Genomic DNA, 13980 nt, shown 5'->3' with positions numbered 1-13980 from the left:
TCCTTTGCGCAATCTAGAAAATAACTGAGGCATAGCCAGAACGTCTGCAATTGTGATAAAGAAACGATAGCCTCCAGGGCAGCGTCGTTCTTTCCCCTGGCACCCTCTCCGGTTGGCGGTACAAATTGAACTATGCCTAGTGTATGGGCTTTAGGCAGGTTTTTCGTTTATTAGGAATTCGCAAATTGCACATGGAATGCATATATGCAATCAATTGGTATAGAGTCAATGCGCGGGCGATTTTAGTACTTGTTATAAATCTGTATCCAGTATTTATTATAATTTTTAGGATTGGGTTATATTTCTGTGACACTTCGTGTGTTATGCCTACTCAGCCCCCGGACTCCAAACTCAACTTACGTGAAAATACCTCTCAATTGTGGCCATGCGTTCATATGTCCGACATCTGGTCATCTATTGCCTGGTCCTACACTTCAATCTTGGTTCTTACAACATTTTCGCGATTCACTGACTGTACTTCGCATAATCCCTTCTTGTTTAACATCTTTATTTCGCAACGCTGTGGCCTTTGTGGACAAAAAATGAATACTAAGCATCGATTTTCGAGATTAGAACTTGGAACTTTTTTCCTGGAATTTCTAGAGCTGATGTTCACTAGAAGGCCATTAAAAGGAGACTAAGAAGGGTATTCTTTAATTTTGTAGTTCAAAATTTATGAAATTGCAGTTTGTTTGATACATCTAATATTTTACTTTTTTTCATGATAAAACTAAGACCTCGAAATAATACGACATATGTCACCTACGAGCATATGAGTTGCAACTTAGCCTTGATTTTTCTTTTAATTCAAATCATGTACTTAATGTGTACGTAGATGTGTGTACGTAACAGTAAGCATTTCGTTACCTAGAAGGTATACGTGCGCCCCCGGTTGTGAAGTACTCAGAGGCTCTTGAGTGGTAGATGAAGGCATAGAAGCCTCAGAAGTGCAGTAAACAAAAGGTGCTTTTCTCCTACCAGGAGCTTGCGCAGATGGCGAATAGAAGAACGCCTGTTAAACAGAGGTTTGCGAAAAATAGAAGAGTAGATTAAAACCAGCGCGCGCAAAGGCTTTGGAGCACGCCCGGACCGGCGGACCCTTACAAGCCCTTGTGGAAAACAAAGGCGAGATATACGCGAATTAAATGGAAATTAAAAGCAAGGGAGGGTAGACGACTGAGCATTGATCCAGACTGCTAGAGGCGACGCGGTAAAGCTCGCTAAGGGGACTTCAGGGCGCAGCTTTAAACTAGAAGTCATTGGCAGATTAACAAATAGTACAAAAGCTTGGATGTTTAACTAACACCGCCTGGCTGCCCTACCAGTCACTAAATAGCTAAAATGGGTTCTACGAAAAAATTGATGCATTCGTACATAAATCTAGAAATAATCCCAGTTTCGCATAAAAGTCGACCAAGACAGGTTGTAAGACGGCAAGGGAATGTGAGTCTTCACACACTACCTGGAGGTAGATAATAGAAAAATGAAAAATAAATATATACGGGGATAAATATGTATTATTTGTAGAATACATTACGCAGGTGGTTGCCAGAACCAAGATGCAGAGTATTTGTATAAAAGAGTAAGCTTCGACGGCACATTGGAGAACCTATAGCTTTATTGACGCAATAAATTTACAATGCGTTTAGTGCAAAGGCAAGCGGGAAAAGACAATTAGAAACAGAGTATATTTTTGTATTTGTTTCTGGCTACAGTGTAAGAACAATTTAATAAAACGCCTTGAATATAGCGGTTTGTTAATTACGTCGTAAGCAATATGATCTACAATAGTATGTCCAAAAACATGGTAGTATCTTTAAGGAAGTACACATGAACAACATAGCAGTTCCCCCCTTGAAGAACATTGCAACATATCTTTATTCTCTTTTTCATGATTAACTACCGCCCCGTTGACTATGTTTAATCATCCACCAGCAACGAACGAACAGGAAAGCAAATACAAATAAAGTAACTTCCATAGACAGTAACAAGAACTGCTAGCACGGTTGATGTAAAGACTACCGTTTCCTGTGGCAATATCGCGTATGGCTTCAACGACACGCTGCTGAGAACGGTTGCTCCTTACAACAACAGCAAACGTCACTTCATTGGGTTTAACACTTCGTATCGATGAACTTCTTTCATCTCAGCGAATTCATCGTCGCTCTCATCCATAAAACTCAGCGCAATAGGCATCTTGCGTACCCATTTCGTAAGATCAACCAGTGTTGGAGAAATCTGTGTACAAAATTAATTTAAACTTTAAGAATTGGGAGATCTATTGAATCATTTGGGAAGTAAATTGAGAGCTAGAGAAACGCGGCGCATAACTGTTTCTATTTAGAGATGACACAAAGTTATTAATTTAATCCCTCATCTCTAGTAGAAATTACAGTATTAATTAGAATCAAAAATTATAAATACTACAAATTACAAATACAAAAAAGGCATTGCACATGCCGTTTCATAGGTCTATTGGAGAAAATCTACAAAGTCCACGAGATTTACTTTGATTAATCTCTTCTAGTAGGGCAATCAGTTTTGTTGTCTTAAAGAGGTAATTTCGAGGTTTTGTTCTTGCATGACGAAGATAGCCAAAAAGCGTGAAAATAGAAATCTGGAGAGATATGCTTTTATATACACGTATTATTACGTCTATTAAGTGTACACCTAGGTATTTAAGTAGCTAATTAAGTACCTAACGTTATTAAAGCCGTGGGTCCTGTAAAATCGGTGTACTTATAATATGCTAGATAAAGGGCCCATCGTTTGCAAACCCCCATAGACACGTACTTGCAAGGACTTGAAAGCATCTTCCAGTGAAGGCACGGTGACTAGAATACATCCTGGCTTACAACTTCTGGCAATGAACGCCCATATTTCACGTTGCTTGGAGTGATCACTAAAAAACTCAAACGAGTTATTAATAAAGACAGCGTTGGCTCCAGCGAGAACGTCCGGCAAACTCACTATATCAGCATTCACGATCTGTAATATAATCTCACCAGCACATAATAATACAAATATTTAGTAATATCAAAACTTTTTGGTGAATTTGCATTTTGCTATAGCGAAACTTGTTCTGCTGTGGAAGGTCTAATATCATGTGCTACATGACCGCTATCTCTAAGTTCAATAGGTAGAAATATTAATTCGACATCATACCTCTACATACGTGTGTAATGCGTGATTCGGTTTTTCAGTTAGTCAGTTTGAGTAATGCATAGGTATATAAATCTAAAAATCTTGCTCTAGTAGCAGTTGTGTATCCACTTGCTGTATATATGATATTTAAGTGATAAATCTTTTCAGGCTTATAATAAAAAAAACATGAAGTACTGATTCTAGATGTAAAGGATTTACCTGAATTCGATCATTCATAGAAAATCTTTGGATAACACTTTCTTGCAGAGTACACAGATCTGAGTTTAATTCGACTCCTATTATCCGACTTGCGCCGGACATCAAATAAGCCCCATAACAGAGCACACCCAACCGAGATCCCACATCAACCACTGTACCGCCGTTCACAAGATCAGGAGGCAATACCTTCTGAAAGATGAACTGAGTTCGACTTTTCGACGCTGAGTGAGAAATAATAGCTGCAATAAACAAAGCCAAGTTGATTACAGAAATAAAACAATGTTAAGCAATATTTATCACGATCATATGATGTTAGCTGTTTTTGTTAAAACTACGAGTAATGCGGTGTATCGAGACTTCACACAAAAGTAAACAAATATCTACATCTATTGGTTGTCATTGTCGACTGAGTTTTAAGAAGAGAATCATATGGCTACTTACTGAGCGGTCGGATATTCCTTGACCCACAATCGGAGCAATAGGACATTGAAAGAATGCCATCTTCACAAAGTTTATTAATTTCTTCATCCGGGTAAAGGAAAGCATCAACATGCATTGTAGTACGCGGGTTACAATCGGCGTTCTGCAACAAATCGAACCATCGACAATTTCTAGAGGAATTTTTCAACAGCCTAGCTTACTTATCATACTTATATCATAGAAAGTGTCTAGGTGACGTTTCACACATACAATTTTTTTGTTATGCACCTTAGGTTTCTTTCTACGCAGTAGGCAATTTAAGAGAAAAATGTCATGGTTGCCATGGAATTCAGATAAGTACAATTTATCGACGTAAAAGTTGAAGCAAGACGCTGTTCAATACATGCTAACCAAAATTTCAAGGGCCTTTGATTTGGAACTGACTTTCGCCTTACTGAGCCGCGAAATATGGTTGTAAAAAGCACTGGAACGAACTTGTCATTTTTCAAAGCAATGACTTTGATTTCTATAGGCATCCATTGTCAAAACATTGAATGGCGTTAAAATAAAATGGTAGCGCGGTGGACGACTAAAAAAAGAAGATTATGGATCGGTTCAGAGTACGCGATTAAACATTAGCATACATACACGCCTTGTGTGAAATAAAGTAAGTTTATTTTTATTAAGTAAAATATTAGTAATTTATAACGCAAAATGCATTCCTTTCTAATTATAATACCTACCTCTCCAGAAGTTGGAGCGACTATCCTCTCCGAGGGTAGTATTGCATCCAAAGGCAGTTTTTTTCGAATGAAGTCAGCAATGATATCCAATTGAGAAGCAACTTTTTGGTTCACGGCCGTATCTGTTCGAATTTTATAATTATGAATTTCTGTGTTACTATGTCCGGCCCAGACAGATTTTTGAATTGTGCATACAGAGTAATTTCTAAAGAGGTTGAAGGACATGATTTAGGTTAAGGCCACGAGTACTCTTCTAAGGTAGTTTAGTCTACTACAAGTAATCTTTATACATTATTACAAGGATATTACTCATTTATATGCACATATCTAGTTCCAAATATGTTCAACTTGATTTGTCGTCGTTTTGAAAATTATCATAAGGTTCATTCCTAAGTCGAATTACTTAACCATTATAGAACCGGAATCAATTCGAGAATGCAGGCTAACTTACTCGACGTTATTTCTAACTGTTAATACCCAAATACGCATAAGAACGGTATTCCTCTTTCTGCATAACCTCTCATACTTTAACGGAGGTTAACACAGTTTCGTTAGTATTCATGACATCGTCGACAAGTAGTATTTTGAGTTGGAACATGGAAATTATTCTGGGGTCTCTAACCTTAAAGTGGTATACAAATTATCAAAGAACGTAGCTAAGCATCGTATTTCTTAACTCACCGGGCCGTTCTTCTCCACAAGACTCTAGCCAATTCCGTAGGCCGAACAGAATATCAGTTCTTTGGTTAGGCCGCGTGTTGGACAAGACTTGTTCAATTTTCTCCCATGCGGTTGCAGCGTCCATAATTTTTTCGAAACCTACTTTGTTTTACTCCTGTGGCATGATAAAAATTGTAAAACTGATTGTTATCAGTAAAACCCCCAGTTGTTTTTTATGTTAATATACCTTTCCTAGTTTATATCAGAAATTTTACTGCTCAGCGCAGTCTAACGATAATTTCGCACCTTGAAGTGGAATGCTATGCAGAGATTTATGTGCAGAAAACACCCACTTGAATATAATACATTTCCTTTTATTCACATAATAGAACCACTACTTATTTTCTCCCCTGACTAAAAACATATGCGACGCTACTCGATTTTAAATAAAATAAAATTTTAGCATATAAGTACCCTTTTTTAATATAGAATTAGTAAGATTAAATATTCATTGTAACGCATGCCTCAAAATAACAATTGCAAATTCAAAACCAAATACGACGTTTGCTGCTACTGCTTTACCATTTCAATGCTTAGTTGCTATATAGTAGGTGTTTAAGTTCATCGTATGCATATATTACTGTATGTCTTTTTCATCAATATCTTGCCCTTGGGACCCAAAATAGGCCATCCAAATCCAATACAGCAGTGCACCGCTATTCTGTGTTTCTAAAATGATTTTTCATCCAACTATATGATAGCCATTCAGTCGTGCATACAACATGCTTTATACACGACAGCGATACTATCACCATGTTCTAATCTACGAACCGCGCTGCTGAATCGTCACGCCCTAACCCGGGTACGTATAAAACTCAAAAGCTATGCATATCCGACGTGAGGTGTACGTCCGGAGAGTACACGCACAAGTGACGCTAAGGGCTAGTTCAAACAGCGTAGCTCCGGTGCTCTAACAGGTGTTCTTGCTCGTGTCATGTTACTCTACAACTTCATATTACTTTAACGAGTTAAGAGCTTGTATACCTACGACTGTGTGAATAGTGCGTGCTCCGAAACCGAATTTCATCTCTCCAAATGATCGCGAGTGCTGGCTAGGAATATACCAATTTTTTACTATCGCGGCGTGTTTTGAACACGCACCGAACGGTTTTGCACAATTCTCACAGGACCGCCTACGACCGCGCACCGTCTCACACGATGCCCACGAATGTTCATTGAATAGGCCGGCGTCGCTTGTGGGAGTCGCAGAAACACTACGCGGATCCCCGAGCGGACGCAGGAAACGACGATACTGACAACATTAACAAGAGCCACCAGCTGCGTCAAGATATAGAGGAAAAACAATGGGGAAACCAGCAATGGCTCAAGCAGCTGAGTCGTGCTGAGCTATGCTGAGGAGGTACCACCCTTGCCCCATTACGCCGCCCTGAGGAGAAGCTTCGATCAACAGATCAGTTGAGTTCTTAGGCGGCAATAGTCTTTTAAGGGACACGGCGATCTTATATAAATGTCATCAGTTTTTTTTAACGTGTGTCTGGTTAGATCAAGTTTTTAAACTAAAATACCTCACGTGTCTCTAAGTTTTATAGGGAAACGCGTTACCATTGCACTACCGCGAGTATACGACTTTCCTGGCAATAGTCTTCCGGAACAGCCTAATCTCTATGAATCGGAAAGCAGGACCAGGATTTTTCAATGATAAGCTAGTGCAACGTTTTGCGCTTTTCGGTTAAGTCCAACGAGCAATCGAGGGTTCAGGAAAGCCTTGAATAAATATATGTTTTCGAGCCAAAACACGGGTATAGTTATTAAAACTGCGATTTTTTTTTCATTTTCTCAGCCGCTGCAATCCCTCAGAAGTATAATCAACTAAGAAATTCGAGTACATCGCTCTATTCACGGTTAACGCAACTGGCAGATCTTTACTTTTTTTAATCGTGAGTGAGATTGGATGCTTAGGTTCTCTTACAATGAGCCGCTGCAAACCGTAATCGATAGAATAAAACACATTTCATTGCTTACTGTTGATATTAAACCTTGTTTATTATTGTAGTTTGTATGACTAACAACCTAAATCTTTTTTAAATAGTAACTCTGCGAAAAAATCCATGGGCTCTTATCGGTTGGGAAGCAACTATTCTGTCACCACGCCTCAGAACCAGCTGGGTCTGACAAAATTGGCATTGGGTAGTATAATTATATCTTTGTGCCCACAGTATCTTGAGGCCCATATAAAGCTTATTTCAACTTGCGTTTGCGTGGTGTTTCATTAAGCAATTGGTGATTTCAATACACTTAATGTGTCCTCTATAGGGCGGCCGCTGTCCACGAACTGGCTGGTAGACGCAGTCAGCCAGCGTTCTATGACAGCACTATGCATCGAGTGGATACATAAAAAAGTTTTGTAAAGTGTTAATGTGCTTCTTTTGGTGATGACTAGAGTGGCCAATTAACATAGAAAATGTTTCGTCATGCATAGTGCGAGTTGGCTAGCCATACAGAGTATGATAAGGATTTATATTGCAGTTAACATTGGTAGTCTTTTACTTGGCTTGTACGAAAGGCTGGAGCAACCTCCGTTTGCCAATTCTTAAGTATAGTCATACCGGATGTTCTCGCTGTTACTTAGACCTATGTATGTCGAATTCTCTTTGTGTGACTACGTTGTGCCTAAGTGAGATATTTGAGTGTAATATCTGTAGTGTAAAACCGATGCGCGTCCAAACTGGGGTGGGCCATCGTCAAAGACAAGAACGAGGATGAAGCTCACAGCTGACTCTACGGAGCACCGGTAAGGTCGAATCGCGTGCGATCTGGGTACTGCAGGTGTAGATGATCTAAACCGTATCGGCGAAATGGCCGTAGATAAGACCGCCAATCACAGAACGGCAAACCGTGCGCCTGGACAACAATCCCTGCAGCAGCAACAACAACAGCAAGACGCCGAACTCGCGAACGGCGCCGCCCAGCCAGTCGTTTCAAAGGAACTGCAAGCCGTAGATGTAAAGTTTCTTGACGATCACGTCGAGACGTTCCAAGTCGCTGCTCGGGCCGATGGACAAGTGCTATTCGACAAAGTTTGTCATGTGCTCAACATCCTCGAGCGGGAGTACTTCGGCCTGGAGTATCAGGACACGCAGGGTACACGCTATTGGCTAGATTATGGGAAACGAATGGGCGATCAGCTCGGACTGGGAAATCGACCCCAACCAATGATGGAGTTTGCAGTGAAGTTCTATGTACCTGACCCGGCCCAGCTTGAGGAAGAGCATACGCGATATCTGTTCGCGTTGCAAATTAAGAAGGATCTGGCTTCAGGCGACCTGCCTGTCCCAGAGGACGTCGCTGCTCTACTTTGCTCATACATTGTTCAGGCCACATTTGGTGATTTTATGGTGTCGGAGTGCGCCGATGGCGAGTACCTGTCACGGACGAAGTTTCTACCAACCCAAACTCGAAAATTTGAAGAGGCAGTAATGAGCCACCATCGAAGGCATTTCGGTCAGTCTCCTTTGGACGCCGAGCTAAACCTACTTGATCATGTTCGCAAATGTGACCTTTATGGTGTAAAAATGGTTGCCGCCAAGGACACCCAAGACATTCCGCTCAACTTAGCCGTTGCACATATGGGTCTCTTAGTCTTGCAGAGTACGACTCGAATAAACACATTTTCATGGAACAGTATCCGAAAACTGAGCTTCAAACGAAAGCGTTTCCTTATTAAGTTTCATCCGAGCGAAGGCTATGGATATTATAAGAAGGTGGAAGAATTCACTTTTGCTTCAAGGAATGCTGCAAAAAGCTTTTGGAAACGTTGCATTGAGAACCACTGTTTTTTCCGACTAAGTGAGCTACCGAAGTCTCCGTCGAGGCACAAAACACGCATTTTTTCACGGGGTTCATCGTTCCGATATTCAGGCCGTACTCAAAAGCAGATCATCGAACAGGTAAGAGAGAGCGGTGATTTGGCTCGTCGACCATTTACCCGTTCGGTGAGTCTGCGTCACACTCTTTTGCCTGCACCTCCAAAATGCGTACGAAGATCATTAATTGCTCCGCCTCCGGCCTCAACATCGTCGCCTATAGTCGAGGAAAAGAGATTCAGTGATCCGCCTGGCGAACGGAGATCGATTTCATCGAGAAATTCGGCTACCGAGTTGAACAAAACCGACCTAAGAAATGACCACATTGTGCACCGGGGGAACATTGAAAAACGATCCTCAATAATTAAAGACGCTAATGCTAATAGCGTACGAATTATAACTGATCAAAACCGAAACGGAGTATTTGTCGATAGTGAGCTCTGCAGAAATCTCTTTCTTGAGCTGCACTCCACCCCCATGGATAACCGTCTAAATAGCTTCGATCGTCGAGCTTCATTACAAAAACAGGAGACAAGCTACTACGTATCAAAGGAATTGCTCATGACCGAACGAACGTATAGGCGCGACCTCGAGATTATTACGTTCTGGTTTAGGGATCATTTTGACGATGATAAAGGCCACAAAAGCATTTCCAGCGCAGACGAATCCGAGGAACTGACAACAGAATTTATTGGGCGTTTGTTCCAATTACTGGATCCTATTAATAAGCTGCACGGTCGACTGCTGCGAGATCTAGAGCATCGGATCGCAGCGATGGAAGGCCGTCCCGTGACTGGCACGAACTCTTTCGAGGGTGTTGGAAGCCTTCTTCTCGAGTATAGTTCGGTGCTGGCGCATTATAAAGCTTATGCTAGTGAGCTTCCTGCCCTGCTCGAGGCCTATGAAAAGGCGTTTAATCAAAATACGAGCTTTCGCTGTACGATCGAGAGTTTTGAGACAAACAAAGTCTGCTACGTGCCCTTGGCACTGCTGTTTACGCGTCCGTTGCATCGGCTTTTGCACTATTCGAGGGCATGCACTAAACTTACAAAATTTTACTCGAGTGATCATCCTGATCGTGCGTTCTGCGAAGAGGTCATCGAAAAACTAAAGCCAATCATCGCCGGAATGGCCGCCCAGGTCCATCAGGCCAAGAACCAAGTCAAACTCATGGAGCTGGAACGCGATCTTAGTGGCGTTGATTCAATTTTGGAAAAGCAGTTTCTCCGTGAGGGATCCCTAATGAAGTTATCGAAGAAGGGATATCAGCAGCGTATGTTTTTCCTATTCAGTGATTGTCTCGTGTATGCTAACAAAATCAATGACGATCCTGGTCTCAGGTTTCGAGCCCATGGTCAAATTCAACTGAAAGGTGTCATGGTCGAGGTAAGTGAACCTCGCGTCGGTATGGAGCATTGCTTCACAATTTATGCACCCCACCGTGCCCTCATGGTAGCTGCGCCCAGTGAAGCGGAGCGTGAACGATGGATCGTGGCAATTCAACGAGCGGTCGACGCTTGCTCTTCACCCGAGGACGACATTAATGCCTACAGTACGCTTCAATCATGTGCGTCCTCCGACGATGGCTTGAGCTCCGTTGGCGCCGCGAGCAACCGCAGCAGTATCGCTAGCAGTCATCAGATACTAAATCCCGCAGTGATCGCTCAGCTCAGCAAAAGCAATCAATACCCTCGATGCAACACAACGCTTCACGTCTGTTGGTTACGCCAAATCAGCGTCAGTCGCGAAGACTACGAGAGAGCCGGACTAAGCCACCATATGTCTGGTTATTTGTTGCGCAAGTTCAAACACTCAACAGGCTGGCAGAAACTTTGGATCGTGTTTAGCGATTTCAGCCTGTTCTTCTATAAATCGTATCAAGACACGACGCCTTTAGCGTGCTTGCCGCTGCTTGGTTACAACGTGAGCACGCCGAATGTCGAAGATGCGATCGAAAAACAGTTTGTGCTCAAGTTGCAGTTTAAAGCACACACGTATTTCTTTCGTGCGGAGAGCGACTATACGTTTCAGCGATGGCTCGAAGCAATTGGTTCCGTCACTGTTTAGCCATAACCTTATGAGCCGATAAATGGAGGTTTTTAGGGCGTTCCTCCATACTGAGAGGTGAAGCAAACGATAACTTTAGGCCAGTACCTGCTAACGTCATCTATGACAGAGAGGAGATGAAGACGCGGTCCGATCAGCTAAATATCGCAAAGTGGAACGGCACATTGCCATCACAGCAATAGCAATGATAAAGTGATATCATTCATAGCACGGTGTCTCTTTGTCTCTGAAAAAAATGCCCTTGCCAAATAGGTTCACAAAAAACTAAATATCGAGTAAGTAACTATGTATCATAATGATCAATAACACGATGGCTTTACCCTTGATGGTTACTTATCCTTATATATGCTAGGTGAAGCTTTCGAAGCCTAAAAGTTTATTCAATTAGAAGCATAGGAGTATTGTGGCATACCCAACCCACGATACATGACCAGTCAATGTATAGATCTGTGGACAGCTTCTCATTTGTTGTCTAGCAAAAAACTAGCGAGGAAATATACCTTGGTAAGCGTTGCTAAATATGATAGTCACCCAGAAGTGAACGAATTCAATGAGTTCTACTAAATGTTTATAACTAATATACTGTATCGAAGGCAGTACTGTATATACAACATTTCATTCCGTGCGGAAGCGAAAAGGGCGGGCGATCCTTAATGACTTCACAGAGTAATTGTTGAGATAACTGGAAACGGCTAATTGGCAGGCTCAGAATTTCGTGTAATACAAACAAATATTTTCGTTGGTATGCTCAACTGAATAATATTCGCCAATAATGGACAAATTAGCAGTAGTATGAGTGTCGAATTTGCATTCAGCAGTTTCTAACAGAACAGTACGTGCAAATTCCAGGTTAGGACTTGCAGGGTTTGGTTAAGACGTGCGTCGTTCCAGGCAAACCTAACCTACTAGATCAAGATATAGTATTTAAAATAGTTGTAATGCTAGAACGTTTCGCTTACTACCCTAATGGGCACAACTGTGCCACATTTCTTCTTTAAAAGCGCACTCAAGTCAGGCAGTTTGGGGAAATTCAGATAACAATCTTTTACCGGGTACTAAATAGTTAATTTACCCGTGACATACTATAATAGCTCCAAAGACACAGATTGAAAATGAATAATTTTTCTTTGTAGCTCACGTATGTCGCCGAGTTGAAAAAATACGAGTTAAAAATCTATAATATATAATCAACATTGCGCATTTGATGCCTAACGGACTTTCATAAGCATTTATCAGTAAATCTCTGAGTGCATCGTTATATACAGCAGAAATTTGCTATGCTACTTTAATGTATTTTAACTCTGCTAACATTCAAGTCATGAGATTCGATACGGTAGTGACGTATATTTTTCGTAAATTTATTCACTCATATATATGTATATGTCTGTGCACACAAGCAGATAATGTAAACATATGTAAAACATCATGTGTACTACACTGCGGTATCCAAGGCGGAGATGGCGCCTCCGCTGCGTCGCGGTGAACCATTTTTGTGTTTAACACCCTTAGCAATAAAACAGCAACCGTAAAATCACGCAGCTGAGACTAAGGATTTTGTTACTAATTTCATATTATTTTTTGTTCGACATTTATCTCGCTTCCACTTTGCGCTATTCAATTTTTCTCCAACATTTCATATGTGTTTGTGATCGAGTAGTGCCCAGCTATCAACGAAGGAAACGTTTCTCCTTACATTTCGTTAAGTTCTGTTATTTCCCTGAAGTAATTATCTCTTGTGCCGACGTTTTGTGGGAATCGCTCATTTACTGATACCATGATATTTTGTAGAAAACCCCATTTTTAACGCAAGCGTCAAAAGGAGAATGCGGTTGCAAGCCTTCGGCGAACAGCGCTTGCGAATTTGCATTGCTAGGCAATAACTGGCCAGACGCTCCGTCCTTGAGTGTGTCATTTGTCGATACATGGCGACGAGACAACAGTAAATAGCGTGTTCACTTATTTGCGGCATACTTTCCATTCCTCTTTTGTCGTATTTTATCTTTTCTGTGAATTCGAAATACGTGTTTATATATAGGTGCCCGATTTTGAAATACAGATAAATGGATACCAAAATGGGACATAGAGGATTAAATTCTTAATTTTGTTCTTTATAGGATTATATTGGATTGATATATAGGATTGATTTTTACGGTTGAGAGTGCTTGTGGCTTCCAATGATTATCCGGTTGATTGCCTTCCCATAATGTAAGTGTACCTGTATACCCTACGGACATCACGAAGTGCTGATGTAATATAATATCGTTCCAGGTTATTAATTCTGGTGTTCCGTGAGCTTAGAACAGTTCGCTTGACCACATAAACATTGTACAAGAAACTAAGCTAAGATGTAAACATGATGACAATATCGACGAAATCGAATTCACTAAACGTTTTGAGTTCAACGTCCGGCACAGCCGTTAAAGCTACCTTTGGACGGCTGGCCCATTCCAGCCTGATACAAAGCGTGTTTCACATCTAAACTATTTGGCGTGCCCTCAACTTTAACAGGCAAATCACGCAGCACACCATACTACGAAGCATCAGACAATTCATTGGTGAGGCTGCATTCCTACTTCGTAGCATACCTTGTCGAGTAGACGCTACTTTTTAAAAAAGGGTTTGAGAGAAAAAGGGAGATAGAGCGCGCGACCAAACGGGCCACTGCAGCGAGGAAAAATATCCGTAAGGGTTTTGCTTACTCTCGACGCTAACTTGATTAGGAGAAACTATTTATTTCTACGAGTATTTCAATCTGTACTCTATGTCCGGACTTTGTGTTTTTACTTTTAAACACTAATGGATAACTTTGTATTGTAAATGTTATTTAACGACATTGACAAATC

The 13980-nt window shown here is 41.2% G+C and overlaps 2 protein-coding genes across 6 annotated transcripts; one reads left to right on the top strand and one right to left on the bottom strand.

The window, feature by feature from the left end:
• Positions 1-240: 240 nt before the first annotated feature.
• Positions 241-6616, bottom strand: LOC111253130 (uncharacterized). Of its 5 annotated transcripts, XR_002674496.2 has the most exons (8): positions 6231-6610; positions 5208-5361; positions 4527-4648; positions 3805-3946; positions 3364-3602; positions 2794-2988; positions 2023-2238; positions 241-1012 (listed from the first exon to the last, which is right to left on the bottom strand). XR_002674496.2 is itself a non-coding variant. In XM_086992852.1 (7 exons), exons 2-7 carry the CDS (start codon positions 5329-5331, stop codon positions 2101-2103), a joined length of 774 nt encoding a protein of 257 aa, XP_086848978.1. In that variant the 5' UTR covers positions 5332-5361; positions 6231-6616; the 3' UTR covers positions 1596-2100. The 5 variants fall into 5 exon arrangements, 4 of the variants coding, with proteins under 4 accessions (XP_086848978.1, XP_022667849.1, XP_022667846.1 ...); XM_086992852.1 differs by lacking the exon at positions 241-1012 and having other exon boundaries at positions 1596-2238; positions 3550-3602; positions 6231-6616; XM_022812114.2 differs by lacking the exon at positions 241-1012 and having other exon boundaries at positions 1596-2238; positions 6348-6610.
• Positions 6617-7447: 831 nt separating this feature from the next.
• LOC147755006 (FERM, ARHGEF and pleckstrin domain-containing protein 2-like) lies at positions 7448-12686 on the top strand. The gene has a single exon (XM_086992836.1). It carries the CDS (start codon positions 8063-8065, stop codon positions 11135-11137), a length of 3075 nt encoding a protein of 1024 aa, XP_086848962.1. The 5' UTR covers positions 7448-8062; the 3' UTR covers positions 11138-12686.
• Positions 12687-13980: the final 1294 nt, after the last annotated feature.

The sequence above is a fragment of the Varroa destructor genome, unplaced genomic scaffold (assembly GCF_002443255.2).
Source record: "Varroa destructor unplaced genomic scaffold, Vdes_3.0 BEIS01000006.1, whole genome shotgun sequence".
NCBI classification, from domain to species: domain Eukaryota; kingdom Metazoa; phylum Arthropoda; class Arachnida; order Mesostigmata; family Varroidae; genus Varroa; species Varroa destructor.
The sequence above is the reverse complement of the archived record's forward strand: the minus strand, read 5'-3'. Positions and strand labels throughout refer to the sequence as shown.

Bases quoted from the DNA above. Each gene is read 5' to 3' on its own strand.
- LOC111253130 (XM_022812114.2), bottom strand. From the start codon at position 5,331: ATGGACGCTGCAACCGCATGGGAGAAAATTGAACAAGTCTTGTCCAAC. The intron at 4,649-5,207 runs GTGAGTTAAGAA...AAATTCGAACAG, and splicing joins TTGTGGAGAAGAACGGCCCG to ATACGGCCGTGAACCAAAAA. The intron at 2,989-3,363 runs GTAAATCCTTTA...ATTATATTACAG, and splicing joins CTATGAATGATCGAATTCAG to ATCGTGAATGCTGATATAGT.
- LOC147755006 (XM_086992836.1), top strand. From the start codon at position 8,063: ATGGCCGTAGATAAGACCGCCAATCACAGAACGGCAAACCGTGCGCCT.